Genomic DNA, 15,188 nt, shown 5'->3' on the forward strand with positions numbered 1-15,188 from the left:
AACCCTAAAGCCCACCCCCAGTAACAGACTTTCTCCAGCAAGATCACACCTCCTACCCCCCCTCCCCACCACAGCCATCACTAGGAACCAAGCATTCAAATGCCTGAGACTTATGGGGGACATCTCATTCAAATCACCACACACAGATCACAATCATGACGCCTATTTATAACTAAATTAATAAGAGAGAGTTTGGGGCAGCTGACATGGTAATGCCCATCTGTCTTTTCAGCACTTGGTAAACAGGCAGGAGGATTATGAGTATGAGGCCAGTCTGCCCTATGTAGCAAGATTGCTTCAAAGAAATAGAGTTGAAGGGGCTGGAGAGATGGCTCAGAGGTTAAGAGCATTGCCTGCTCTTCCAAAGGTCCTGAGTTCAATTCCCAGCAACCACATGGTGGCTCACAACCATCTGTAATGAGGTCTGGTGCTCTCTTCTGGCCTGCAGGCATACATGTAGACAGAACACTGTATACATAATAAATAAATAAAATCTCAAAAATAGAAAAGAAAAAATGTTAAAAAAAAAGAAATAGAGTTGAAGAAGTATATAAAATGGTAAGGAAATCAATTCATAGTTACAAATTAGTAACTTTTTTAAAGAATAAATTTCATATAAACTTTTACATTTCTGATATCTCCATGTGGATGTTTCACAACCCTGGGCCTGAATTTCCGCAGGACAGTTGACCTGAGGTGGGCAGAAACCATCTCATTTTCATGGGACCTGTGCTCTCCAAATCAGCCGTAGTCTTGCTGATCAGCCTTCACTCACATATATGGTACTTCTCGCCTTGCTAGCTACAAAACTCACCTTGCTAGCTACAAAACACAAACTAATAGGGTCCACTGGATGCAGGGTCTCACCAAGCATCAGAACTGTCAAACAGTCCTTCCAACATAGCAGTCCAATTGAAAAGTTTGTTTTAAAAATTGTGACTTTATAGGGCCAGTGAGACGGCTGAGCAGCTAAAACCACTTAGGAACCAGTTCCTTCAAGCTGGCAGTTGATCTCCGCACATGCACATAAATAGGGCAATTGAAATGGTTTGTAGAAAGTACATTTTTAAATGTGATTTTTTTCTGGATGAGCTCATTGTGAATGCTTCACACTTAGGGAAATATTAATATCTGACGTTCTTATGTAAAAATTGGCACGGTGTGCATGTATAACATATATTGTGCATGTGCAGTTTCAAAGGCTACTGAAGCACTATGGAAAGACAAGGAAAACTTGGGGGACTGGGAAATGGAGAAAAAGTCATCCAGTTGAAAGTTTTTTTGCCAGCACATAAGCCAGAATTCCAGCATAATTAACAGCTGTTTATGGCCTTCCTCTATTCCCAGATACAAAATCCGTATTTTTTTTTTTTAGGATTTTCACCAGAATTCACATGTTAAACTTTTTAGTTGGTCCTGATTTGTATGTGTTTGCAATTTTTTAAAGATTGTATTTTTAATTATGTGTATGTATAGTGGTGGTGCACACATAAGTGTAGTGCCCTCTGAGTCCTGAAGAGGGCATCGGATTCGCCAGAAACAGGCCAAAGATGGGTCTTCAGAATCCACTTTGGTCCTCTGCAATTCTTGTTATTAGTAGCTGAGCCATCTCTCTAGCCTGTTTCAACTTTGTTTGTTTGGTGTGTATGTGTGTGTGTGTGCGCGCACACACACACACACACACACACACACATGCAATAGAACACATGTGGACGTCAGAGCCCAACTTAGAAGAGTTGATTCTCACTGACCACCATGTATCACCAGCGATCCAACTCAATCATCAGGCTTGTAAGCAAGTGCCTTTATCCATTTCTTTGGCCCCCTTCTGGTATTATTTCATTAATTTTAATTCCGCTAAAGGTACCTTCTGGCCAGTTTTGGTGGCTCATGCCTTTAATCTCAGCACTTGGGAGGCAGAGAGAGGCAGATCTCTGTGAGAGCAGCCTGATCTACAAAGCAAGTTCCAGGACAGCTAGAGCAGTTACACAGAGAAACCCTGTCATGAAAAACAAAACAAAACAACAACAAACAAACAAAAATAAAAACAAAAAAGGTGCCTCCTGGACACCTTTATAATTTTACTTACCAAAAAGAAAGGGGAAAAAAAAACATTTGCCATATTGAAGTCCCTAAAAGTTTAGAAAAACGTCTTAGACTTAATGAGGTGGCAGTGTGGTATCGCGTCTCCTTCCCTTTACTGCTGATATCATGGGGCCCGAGTATAGGATCTATCTGAAACATTATTCGTGAATTTTCCCGGCTGTCACTTGGCCCATCTGCTCATCAGCTAAGCATGGCTTCCATGTTATCTTTGTTTCATGGTTGTTGTTCTGGCCAGAAATCCAGAATGCTATAGTGAAGTAATAAGGGCAGCGGGGCTGCATCCCCAGCACCCCGGCTGCCTGCTTGGCGGCTAGCTTATGCCCCGAAATAATTACAAGGACACTGTATTCCTCCAAACACTGCCTGGCCCATTCTCTTCTAGGCTAATTCTCGCATATTAATTTAGCCCACCTCTAATCATCTGTATATAGCACCCCAAGGTGCGCTTACCGGGGAGATTCCAGCCTAGTCCATCCTGGGTCGGAGCTTCATCCCGGGAGCGGGGCATGGCGTCTCTCTCTGAGGCGTCTGCTCCCGAGAGAGCTGTGGAGTCTCTGACCTCACTTCCTCTTCCTCCCAGTGTTCTGTCCTGTTTTCTCCTCCCACCTATCCTCTAACCAATAAAATGGGCCAGGGCAGTTCCTTTATTAGCCAATGACCTTCCTCCATCACTATAGACTCAAAATTTAGAAATCCCTTAGACACGTCCATACACTTGCCTAGGTTAAAAAGGAGTTTTGTTGGTTCTATCCAGAACAATCATGAGAGTAGATCACCCAGAGTCTTGGGCCCCCTCACACTCCCATAAATATTGAAGACAAGCCTAAAGAAAACACGTGGGAAAGCTACTCCTCAAAGTCTCATATGCCAGGTACAAAACACAATAGAAACGACCACTTCTGTACTTTGCCAGCCTCGAAATTCTAAAGGCGCTGTTTTCTTTCCTTCAGCTGTCTCCTAGAGGTGCTGGCTGTTTTGCCTATTTTAGGTACTCTCTGTGAAGAAGACTGCCATAGGCAAAGGGAACGCTGCCTGCTGAATGCAGTCTTACCGGTCCTCAGCTTAAATAAGGAAGAAGTCTAACAGCTTTTCCCTCAGTACTGTCCAAACAGCTCAAAGCCATAGGTGAATTCAGGCTCCGCATGTTTTCATTTTGTGAGGGATTGAGATTCCAGCACTGCGCATGTCTATTTCTTTTAACTTTGCATGGGATGGGACAGTGGTTTCCAAGCCATGAAAGAAATCCCCAATGGGAAGCAGAAAAAGACAAATCTCCTGAGAAAATTAGGAGCATGGGGACCATGGGAGAGGGTTGAAGGGGAGGGGAGAGGCAGGGAGGGGAGCAGAGAAAAATGTAGAGCTCAATAAAAATCAATTAAAAGAGAAAGAAAGAGAGAGAGAGAAAGAGAGAAAGAAAGCAAGAAAGAGAACGGAAATCCATCTACAGAGGCCTAGAGGGAAAAGTAGCTACCAGAGGACAAGTGAAGACCAAATTTTCAGCCAATGGCTGTCACTGGATGGGTTGGCACTGTCAGATCCAGGCAGGGATATATTCCAGAGATTTGCACTGGAGGGCTGGAGTATTCCTCATCCAGAAACCTATACATCTTTTATTTCTTTCTTTGAGATAACCAACCAAGTCCCCCCCCCCCCTCCAATAGACTTTGGCTTCAGTGTAAATTAGAAAGTAAAAAGCTTTGGCCTTAAACTATACAAAGAAAGGCATTTTTGTCTGTAAAGTCATTTCCCTTCTGCTATTTAGTTCTTAAAATAGAAACGATATCGCTTTAGATCTGAACGACTAGCTTCAGGTTTTGACCTTTTATGATTTTACTGCGTGTCTACTGAGCCTTACTAGTGATCAAAATTAAACTCTATCTTAAGATGTAAGCGATCATGTTCTTAAGAAATGTCATATCATAGCTTGGGATGAAGAATTGCTCAATGCTATAAAATAAAAAAAATTAGGTCAATGACTTACCTTGAAACTGGCTAGTGATATCTCTAAATGAAAGCTAAAATAATTTAGTCTTTAAAAACTGTCTTTGCACATGACTTTTGTCATACACGCTTACGTTTTAATACTTTATTTAATTTATACTTTAATAATTTATTTGATATTAAATGAGTGCTCATGTAAATTGAAATTATAAAGTTATCCCAACTTCCTTTCAGGTCATGATGCAACAAGCGTTTAAAGGTTAAAAGAAAAGCAGCACTAGGTCCAACCAGTTCACACTTCGTCACCTGTCTCTAGATACCAGTTAAAGAGAAGGGTAATTGCCAGGGACAGAGAATGCGCAATCATTGTGACCCCAGGTCCATTGTTGGGGGCATTAATAAGAATCTTAAATTAAAATTTTAAAACAAAAGCAAGTGGTATACATAATTAGGCAGTGCTGGTTAGGTGTTATCTAGGTTGATAACGGTCTTAATTCTGGTTCCAGAAAATGCCCCAAGAAGTCCCTGTTGCTTAGGTGGATGGACTGGTTTTTAGGAGATTATTACTATGATTATTCCTGCTTTCCAGTGCAACCCTGCACTCATCTGTGGTGCTAGGCTTTGGCGGGGGGGGGGGGGTCTAAGGACTGGAAATATGACATTTCTCTGTGCTTTCTGCTGTCCTTGTGTAATGAATATACTTACCTACAGAAATAAGGATGCAGCGCAAACGAAAATGACATAAAATGAAGACAGAAATGCTTTCGTTTCTGGTTGCCTTATAAGCCCAAATGAGATATGAATACTCTAAAAAATTCAGAGGTTGGAGAGATAGCTCACTGGTTAAAAGTATTGGCACTCTTCCAGAGGACCCAGATTTGAGTCCCTACTTCTACATGGTAACTCACAACCATCTGTAATTTCAGTTCTGGGGAATCCTATGCCCTCTTCTTGACTCCTCAAGAATCAAGCATTCATGTGGTACGTAGACATACATGGAGGGGAAAAGTCCTATACTCATCATCATCATAATATATTTTTAAAAATCAGTTTCTAAGTACTTATTACAATAGGACTTAAATCTCAAACAAACTGCTTCATTTAAACTTGTTGCTGAAAGTGTTTCTAGTACTATTAATATGATTTTGCTGCATTTCATATACAGCTTTCTATGAGTGACTAAAATATAAACTTGTTTTAATCAAGAAAAAATGTTTTCCATCATATTGAGTGAGGTAACCCAGACCCAGAAAGACAATTATCCTATGTACTCACTCATAAGTAGTTTTTAAGCATAAAGCAAAGAAAACCAGCCCACAAATCACATTCCAGAGAACCTAGACAACAATGAGGACCCTAAGCGATACATACATGGACCTAATCTACATGGGAAGTAGAAAAAGACAAGATCTCCTAAGTAAATTGGGAGCATGGGGATCATGGGAGAGAGTTGAAGGGGGGGGGAAGAGGCAAGGAGGGGAGCAGAGAAAAATATAGATCTCAATAAAATAAAAGAAAAAAAACAAAAATGTTTTCTAAATTTTGTAGAAAAAACAAAACTGAAAAGAGTCATCAAGGAAGAAAAGAGATAAGGAAAGTTTTAGGCGTAAGATATATTGAGTAAAAGGAGATTAAAGAAAAATGCACCTGCTTTCAAACAAGAGTAGGTTTTAGATAGTTTTGTCATAAAATAAAATAGGTATTTTTTTTAAGTTGGAAGTAAAGACCAGGAAGATGGCTCATCTGAGAAAGGTACTCTTTGCCATGCTGGAAGACCTGTGCTTCATCTCTGAACTCACACTGGGGAGGGAGAGCAAGGACTTTTGCAAGTTGTCCTCTGACTCTCCTTGTGGTTTTCTCTTAAAGTTTAAACTAAAAGGCTTAAACATGTTACAGGAGCTCTGAGTAAATAAATTCTAAGAAGTTTATGAAAACGTGGAACTTTAAAAACTAATAACGCCCCTCAATCACTGCTCATTGTATTTGGTATGTGCATATGGTCAAATTTAGTATAATTAGAAAAAAATCCCAAGGTCAGATATTGCTAGTTGCTTATTTCATCCTTCACTCCATGTGTTCCAGACACTAGGAGGAAAGTGTGGAAGCAGGCAAGCACTCCAGGTTACCTTCTAAATTTGATTTTTGCTCTTCTTAAGAATACAGCTAAAACAGAGACAACCAAAAGGCCCAGGGAGAACGATACAGGTAATGGCACAAACCTGGTCAATATAATAGCATTGGTCCTGGGGAATGATCAATTTCTTCAAGCAGATTACAAATGGTGGCCTCGAGAGAACCCAGGGAAAATGTTACACACAATCTGTAGGGAACCAAGGCCCTAGGAAAGAACTTCCCTTCGTGGAGTTTGAAAGTAACAGGCTTCGTTGCTCTACAAAGAGGGAGGGCACTGTAAGAGACATGTACTGAAAGAGACATGTCCTATATTATGTCTCCGGAATCGTCCTTCAGATTCCTATGACTGCCCTCAAAGATGCTGCCCAAGGTAAGGGCCCCACAGGCATGACTTCAGAGAACTATCATTTAACTTGCATAATTTTGGACTTTGACAGGCAAAAAATTGTTAACATTTGGCGGCTTTGTTAGAGAACAAAGTACCTTAATCAGTACCCCAGGAGTCTTTTGTTTGTTTTTTTAAGTGCAGTAACTAGTATTTCTGAGAAAGTCCAGTGTGTTCTTAGCTTCTTTCCCCTAGTTACCCTATATTTCAACTTTCTGTTCTCTTTCCTTAGACCTTATAACTATCTAAAATGATCCTATTCATCTGCTTACCTGTTTGTTTTCTATTTGCACCCATCATAACAGAAGTTCTTTGAGTGTGTGGGCCTATCTATGCTTTCTGCTCTCTGTTGCTTAAGAGCATGGCTGGCATATGATCGCTCCTCAGCTCTTAATTGTTTAAGATAAAAAAAATGTATACTCATATGAAAAATTCCCCCCCCCCCCAAAAAAAAACTCTCTATGTGTCTATTTTCTTTTGCGATGAGATAGTATCCTGTTATGAAGACCTGGGTGGATCACGATTTGTTGTGTAGACCCGGGGGGCCTCAAAGGTAGAGCAGTTCTCCTGCCCCTGCCTTCCAAGTGCTAGTATTATAGACACTGCACCCCTCCCCTCAATCACTGCTCATTGTACTTGGTATGTGCATCTTTCCTTTAAATGTAATTGAAGGTACCTTTCTTTTTCATTAATATATTATTAGTTTCACAAAGTTTCTAGATCAAAGCACCCCAGGTGGCTTAAAACAATAGAAATGTGTTTTCTCTCAGAGTTCTGGATAATCAAAATCCAAAATCAAAGAGAATTATACTTCCTTAGAGAATCTAAATCCAGGTGGATCTTTCTTTGCATTTTCCTAATTTCTGGTTGTGACTGTCAATTGCTGCCATATTTTGGCTTAAAACTGCCTTTCTCCAATCTTTCCTCTGTCCTTACTCTGTGTTTTCATCTGCTGAACAAAGACATTAGTCACACTGGATTAAGATCTTTGTGGATGGCACCATCTCAAATCATACCTAAAAAATGGTTTTTCCAAATACAGTCACATTCACGGGCAACATGGATGAGGACTTTTACATATCATTGGATGACATATAATTCAACTCATAGTGCCTGTGGCTCAAATACTTGTCTCAAAATTTTCTATATCCTTTAAGATAGTGTTCTTTGTTACCTTAGATATTAGCAACAGAACTGAGATAAAGATAGCTAAGCTTGGATAGTAGAAAGAAAGTGATTTCGTAGACATTTGTGTATGAATTTTCTATTTTTTAAGCGAACACAGAGTTTGGTGAATGTCAGAGTCTGTCACTGAGCCACATCCCTAGTCTCTACATGAGTTCTCTGGTATGCCACTGAATTCATCCCAAGGTCCAAGGGGAAGGAGGAACATTACTACCACAGGCTTGCTGGGTCAAAGGAATACACACACACACACACACACACACACACACACAGACAGATAGAATTTAGCACTTTCGGACACTACATGGAGATGACCTCTTCTAGCAAGTTCCTAAACTGCTGTAAGTAGACTATAAGATGACCTTGTCACAATGTATGCATCTTCTGTAGTCCTTGAAATAAATAATATCCTTCTGCTGCTCTCCAAGAGATGATGATAAGTTGGATATTCATTGTTTTTACTTTCAGATATTCAAGTTCAATATCCCCTTTCTCCATTATTTCAGACAATATTATTCAATTAAACATCTTTCAAATGATCAAAACTCTTTCAGAGATACTTGCAAACTTTTATTAGGTCCATTCTTTATTCTGTAAGTCTTGGCATCAACTTTAGAATGGGCATACCTTATGGGAAGCCTGAGGGAAGCATGCTTTCCTATATTCTTTTTTTTAAATATTTATTTACTTATTATGTATACAATAGTCTGTCTGTGTGTATGCCTGCAGGCCAGAAGAGGGCACCAGACCTCATTACAGATGGTTGTGAGCCACCATGTGGTTGCTGGGAATTGAACTCAGGACCTTTGGAAGAGCAGGCAGTGCTCTTAACCGCTGAGCCATCTCTCCAGCCCCGCTTTCCTATATTCTTGACACCCAGTTTCAGTTTGTAATGTTTTAATGTTGATGAAAAGAGAAAAGCACAAACAGAGTGCAGCAATGAGCATTAGAAAGCCACAGAGAAATATCTAAACAAGAACAGGAATACTCATACCCACAGAGCCCACCAGTGCTTAGAGCCTTACCCCAAGCCTAACATTCAAGCAGGAGAACATAATGAGAAGAAAACAGAGCCATTAGCAAAGTCCAAAGGTACACGCCAGTCAAATATGTGTGAATTTCGTAGTGGATCATTGTCTCAAAAACAAACAAGCAAACAGACAAAGACAAACAGACAAAGATAGGATATATCTCAAGGGTTAGCGCCCTTGCCTAGCAGGCACACATGGATTCAATCTCCAGTAGTGGAAAAAAATATCATGAGATTTCAGCAAAAAGAAGCTTCCTCTGACTGAATATTAATTAGCCTGATAGCTCCAGAATGTGATTGAAAGATCTTAACAAGTAGAGGTAAAATCATGAAAACAAACAAACAAACAAAACCAGCAAATCAATAATATGCTTTCCCCACTGTTTCCCCAAGGGCGGTGGCCTTAACTGTATATGTCTTGCTCTTCAACTTTTACCTGACTATAGTTCTTAAAATAGGCTCAGGCAGACAGTTGCCTATTGGGCTCTTTTTGTGTCGAGTAATTAACCACACTTTCTATTCGGAGTCCTCTTAGCCACTTCAGGACCTTTGGAACGTGACTTCTGGGTCTAGGATGTGTGGGACCAAGGTCTTCTGTTGCCTAACAGGTCTCCTTCCGTGTGTTTGTGTGTTTGGTTTAGTAGTGTGAGAGCTTGCAGAAGAGGAATAAATAGACAAGTCTTAGTTCTGGGAACGCACTTCAGTGACAGCGTACTCATCCAGCTTGTTTAAGGCACTAGGTTCAATCTTCACCACTCAGAAATACAAAATAAAATCCACCTCTTCATCTAAATATCTAGGGTGACGCCCATGTAATTAATCTCCCATGTAAGTGAAACTGCCACACAATTCATCACTATTGAGATTCAAGTTAGATCCTATATATTCCCATGACAAGGGCTGGCACCAGAGTGGCTCTCTTAGCTCCGTTACTGCGTAGGTTTGCTGGCATCTCTGGAGCCTGGGCAGTCTCTTACTTGTGACTTTCAATCGCCATTACTACACTATGTATGCCTTTTTGGCCTGCTTTGCAACTCTGTATCTCAAACTTTTGTTTCCTCAACTTCAACTTTGGACCCTGCCAGCAGGGAGGGATTTCTTTTTCTTATCTTTTCAGAATTGGAAACCTTGTTAGAAAAACAATACTGACCCTTCAGTTTTCTTTCTATCACACAGAGAAACCTTTTTCTCGAAAAACAAAACAAAAAAAAAGAAAAGAAAGAAGTAAAAATAAAAAAGAAAGAAAAATAAAAAAAATTCGTTACTTTATTGTAACCAGTCTCCTATATAAAATTTGATTTGAAAGTAATTAGGTGGCTGCAAACAAAGGCTTATCCAGGATGGATGAAAAGGGCAATGTTCAACCATGCACCCACCGAAAGAAATAAAAATCCACTTGATAAACATCATATTCAATGGATGATTTATCTACTTGCAGAGAATTCTTTCAATGTAATTCATTAAATTTTTTCTTCTTTACACTTTAGCCTCCAGAATAATATCATCAACAACAATTACCATTCTTTCAGCAATTATTCACTTACTTTGCACAACAAAATTGGTGAATCACTAAGTATGCCAAGTAGACATATGGATTTCACAAGTTAATATTGCTAAGGAAAGCATCACAAACTAATACTCTTAAAATATTGTAAAAATAACTCAATGGTAGTAAAAAAAATAAGGAGTCAATTTTATCGGCAATTTGGCAGGCTCTGTGAATTCTTATTATGGTAACCATATTCTGTTAACAATCCTATTTCACTATGGGCACACGAAACATAGGCAAGAAATTGACTTGGAGGTATACATCATTACTTTAGCAGACGGAATCTGATCCCAGATTCGTCTGATATCCCAGCTCATGCTTCTATTCCGCATCCTTTCAGTCAGTATCATCAACATGGCAGTCTGTATGATGTTAAATCATGCAAAATTTGGCCTAAAGATGGCTCTATACTAGACCAATTACACAAGAAACTGCAAGGTAACTTAAAGGAAAAAGTTAAATGAAAGCCTAACGTTGGCGTATACTTCCTAACAAACAGCTGCATCTCAACTGTGCACAGCATTCCGCCTGCAGTTGGTAGCTGCGGAGGAAGTGTTCTAACCCTGTGTTCCCATTTGTGCTTTGTTGCTGTGGCAAAATATCATGACTCAAAGCATTTCGTGGGAGTAATTGGTTTATTTGACTCACAGGTTATCACCTACCACTGAGCTGAGCTAAGGCAAGAACTGAAGGTGAGACCACGGAGGAGTGCTGTTTACTGACCTGCATTCCTTGATTTTCTCATCTGCTTTCTTATGGAACGTAGGACTGCCTGCCCAGCGGTAACACTGCTCACAACTGGCTGTTAGTTCCGTGGACACCAATCATTAAACAAGAAAAGGACCACAGGTTTGCCTACAGTTCAGTTTGATGGAACCAATTCTTAAATCGAGGGTCTCTCTTTCCAGGTGATTCTGGTTTGTTTGTATCAACTTGATAAAAAAAAAATCACCAGGGCACTATGCTTAAAAAACAAAACAGAACAAAACAAGCACTAAGCTGTAATCAATCAAGCTGTCTCTCTACCTCAGCTCTCTTTCCTGTACAATTCCATTTTCTGTCCAAAACATGAGGCATGCCATGTTGAGGAACAGCATCTTTGAACCTGCTCTGGCTATGGGCTTTCTGGTTTGGGAATCATTCATTGTTCAAATTGATCAGTTTGTCTAAATTTTTTTTTGGAGACAGGGTTTCTCTGTAACTTTGGAGCTTGTCCTGGAACTCACTTTGTAGACCAGGCTGGCCCCAAACTCATGGAGATCCGCCTGCCTCTGCCTCCCAAGTGCCGGCATTAAAGGTGTGTGCCACCACTACCTGGCAAAACTATTCTGTTTTTAAAAAGAAAGTGTGTGTGTGAGAGAGAGAGTTCAGAAATCGCTAGCATTGCTTCAAAAAGCAATTACTTGCTATGCTTTTGCAATTTGACATATTGGAGCTATGTGCTAACATCTCCAAAGTCACAATTTTATAAGTGATATATAGCTTCGAATCCTTAACACACCAAGCATTCACACGTTACTTCTCCAGTATCCCACATCATTTATCACAGGAGGAGAAAGTACAGACATTTGAGGCCCAAACTAGAGGCAACTTCTTGCTCTCATAAGGAACAGTTATTAAATTGTAAATAACAATGCTATGTTTCTAAAAATCTATCGTCTAGCTGTGATCTTTTTTTTTCATCCCTGGGCCTGTTTTGGCTGCAGAGTGAGACTTTATCTCAAAACAAGCAAATAACCAAAAACCTAAAAGCAGTGATTTCAATGTGGAAGAAACAGTTGCACTCAGGACGAGTTTCAGTTTAATTGCTTCACCATCCATTCTTTGCTTATTTATGATATTTTTGAAACATTCACATCAGAGTAGGAGGTTTGGGGAATAACTGAAGAATTTTCTATTCTTCAGTCCATTATTTATAGAGTAGTTTGAAAGGTTTGGAGAGGAAAGCAAGAAATTAAAATGGCTCTTTTTCTTGAGGACTATGGACTCAAAGACATCTCATATAACACCAGCACTTGGAAGGTAGAGGGAGGAGGCAGAGGCAGGAAAGAACACCCCAAGTTTGAGGCCATCCTGTTTGATATAGTGAGTTCCAGGCCAGCCAGGACTACATAGTGAGACCCTTTCACACACACACACACACACACACACACAAAATCCTATAAAACAATGACTTCTCACTGAAGGAACTATCCCAGGTCAGTTTTAAAGCATTAGCTGTATTCAGCAAGAGTCCCTCACTCTTAAAATAAAATATCAAAACAGACTAATGCAGTCTGTTTCAAAAGAGCCATTCAAAACCCAGAGAATATATTTTCTGTGTGATACACACAGGTTAACATAAACAAGCTTTTTTTTTTCATTCTGCAGAATGAAGCATTTCTTTCAAAGCTGGAAAGTCACCAGCCTTAGTAGTGCAGGCCTGTAACCTTAGCTACAAGGGAGGCTGACAAAGGAGGTTTGAAAATTCAAGTGTCTCTCCAACAACATACACAGGCACTGTTGTCCTCGTTTTTTAAAAATTTACAAAGTGTGTGTGGTGGCAGAGGGTGGAGCGGCCTGGGAATACAGCTCAGAAGAGAGCTAGCTTGTCCAGCAATTATGAGGCTAGAGGATTTATCCCCAGCATTCCAAAAAAGAAGTGACCCTTGGAATTTTGAATTTTCTGAAGCATGCTGATTTTATTTACGGAAATAAAGAGAAGTATGTACAATCTAGCCCACTCCCCACTTCAGGTTGTCTGTGGGAAGAGGTCCTGGGGAAAACGGTTTACTATGGTGGAAAGGAATCTCAAAGAAGGCTAAAGCCAAGACCTGGCTATGGTGGGAGAGAGAGATGGAGGATGGTGCAGACTCTCCCTGGAAACAGGGAAGGGAGAAGTCCAACCTCCCGACGGTGATGCCACTTGTGGGTCCTCAGATTGGCGAGGATCTGGATGAGTGACTGGTGGGGCCTGAGGTGCTAGCTCGCAGCAGGGAGGTGGGGGCGGAGCCTCCTGTCGAACTGGCCTCCTGAGCTGGGGAGCAAGCTTGGCTGTGACGCAGGGCCCTCACGTGACCCAGGGCTGCAGAAAGACGCAGCCTTGGGTGCAGTCGTCACTCACGTCTGGACACCAGCTCCATGCTTCCCTGCGCACGGCGGGCTGGCATCGGGCCCTGGGCGAGCGGAGCAGGTAAGGGGCCCGCATGCAGCGGCCCTGAGGGCGACAGCCTCCGGGTGCAAGGGAGCGCACCAGAGGACCATGCAGCGGCACCGCGGCTTTCTGCACTGCAAAGAGAACCGTGGCTGAGCCCGGGAAGGGGCGCCCCTGGTTGCAGGCGGGGATGGCGGGGGTCTCGGGGAAGGGCCAGCTAGGCCGACTGGCCTAGGAGAGTGCTAGATCTAGCCCTGGAGAGCTGAGAAGGCAAAGGGTCGGTGGAGATCGTGGGCCAACAGGTAGGGGGATGGGCGGGGGCGGGGTCTCTGTGCTGAGTCGCTCCCTTCCCACCCTGTCTGCAGGTCTGCTACCCGAGAGTCGCAGCGGCGCATCTGACAGCGACAATTGAGAGGAGGTCTACGCGGCAAGGGATAGGCCCAGGTCGGTTCAGGGGCTGCGTGTGTGTGTGTGTGTGTGTGTGTGTGTGTGTGTGTGTGTGTGTGTGTGTGTCTAGGGGGGCGGCAGGAGGAGCGTGCGGGAAGCCCTGTCTGCGACCCCAATGAGGGCCCCCACCCCACCCTATTCTCCATCTCAGTCCTCCATTTTGGTGCCTGCAGAGCTTAGGGAAAGGATCCTGGGAAATAAAAAATGGTGGGCTTTGGAGGAGGGAGGGAAAAGAGAGCTGGGGGAGGGGCTCAAAATGGAGGCTCCCTTGAGGTTGCCTGGAGACTCTAAGGTGGCTAAAATAATAATGAAAACTTTTGTTGTTAGTCTCGGAATATTGGTGGTCAGTGCACCAAGCATTCAGTTTCTTTCCTTGCTCTGTCTTACTTGTGTTCAAAGAATAACAACCAGAAAACAAAATCTCACCATGGCAAATATCCACCAGGAAAACGAAGAAATGGAGCAGCACCTGCAGAATGGACAGGAAGACCGCCCTTTGGGAGGAGGTGACGGCCACCAGCCTGCTGCCAACAACCACAACCGAAGAGGACAGGCTCGCCGACTTGCCCCTAACTTTCGATGGGCCATACCCAATAGGCAGATTAATGATGGGTTGGGTGGAGATGGAGATGATACGGAAATGTTCATGGAGGAGATGAGAGAAATCAGGAGAAAACTTAGGGAGCTACAGTTGAGAAATTGTCTGCGAATTCTGATGGGGGAGCTCTCAAATCATCATGATCATCATGATGAATTCTGCCTTATGCCTTGACTTCGGCCCTGTTCCGTGAGATCATACTGTGATTCCCGCTGGATTCCTTTTCCTTGCATTCTCCTGACATGCCTTTACTGATCTGTTTGTGGTGAGCCTTGTACTATTTCTATGTACCAGGTGGTCTTGTGCTGCCAGTCTCTAACTGGAGATTGCCTTCCCACTCAGTGTAAGTTTCTGTCAACAGTACACTGTTGCCCATTTGCATGGAAAAAATGTAAAGTAAATAAAGCATCTGAAAAGCAACCTGACTATTCTTTATTGTCTCCTTAAAGCATATAGAAATACTTACATAAAAAAAAGAACCACAAAAAGTCTGAAATTCAAAAGTATTGGGGGCGGTCACATGTATATAATTTTCTTTTTATGTGAAGTTTCATAAACTTTTTCAATGTTTTTATTAATGTACTGCAGCTATTTATAATTATTTGCTCAACAAACTTAAAGCGTATATCCCCTTACAAATACAATTTCTTAAAATTGTCTTTAGTTTCTTCTGTGAAGGAA

The 15,188-nt window shown here is 41.7% G+C and overlaps 1 protein-coding gene across 2 annotated transcripts; it reads left to right on the forward strand.

Moving 5' to 3' along the window:
• The first annotated feature begins 13,861 nt into the window (after positions 1-13,861).
• LOC121437199 (protein BEX3-like) lies at positions 13,862-14,927 on the forward strand. 2 transcript variants are annotated; one of them, XM_041637052.1, is made up of 2 exons: positions 13,862-13,906; positions 14,309-14,927. In XM_041637052.1, exon 2 carries the CDS (start codon positions 14,337-14,339, stop codon positions 14,679-14,681), a length of 345 nt encoding a protein of 114 aa, XP_041492986.1. In that variant the 5' UTR covers positions 13,862-13,906; positions 14,309-14,336; the 3' UTR covers positions 14,682-14,927. The 2 variants fall into 2 exon arrangements, with proteins under 2 accessions (XP_041492986.1, XP_041492987.1); XM_041637053.1 differs by having other exon boundaries at positions 14,355-14,927.
• Positions 14,928-15,188: the final 261 nt, after the last annotated feature.

This window comes from Microtus oregoni, unplaced genomic scaffold (genome assembly GCF_018167655.1).
Source record: "Microtus oregoni isolate MIOR12 unplaced genomic scaffold, Mior012 000050F_ref0000143, whole genome shotgun sequence".
Taxonomy (NCBI): Eukaryota; Metazoa; Chordata; class Mammalia; order Rodentia; family Cricetidae; genus Microtus; species Microtus oregoni.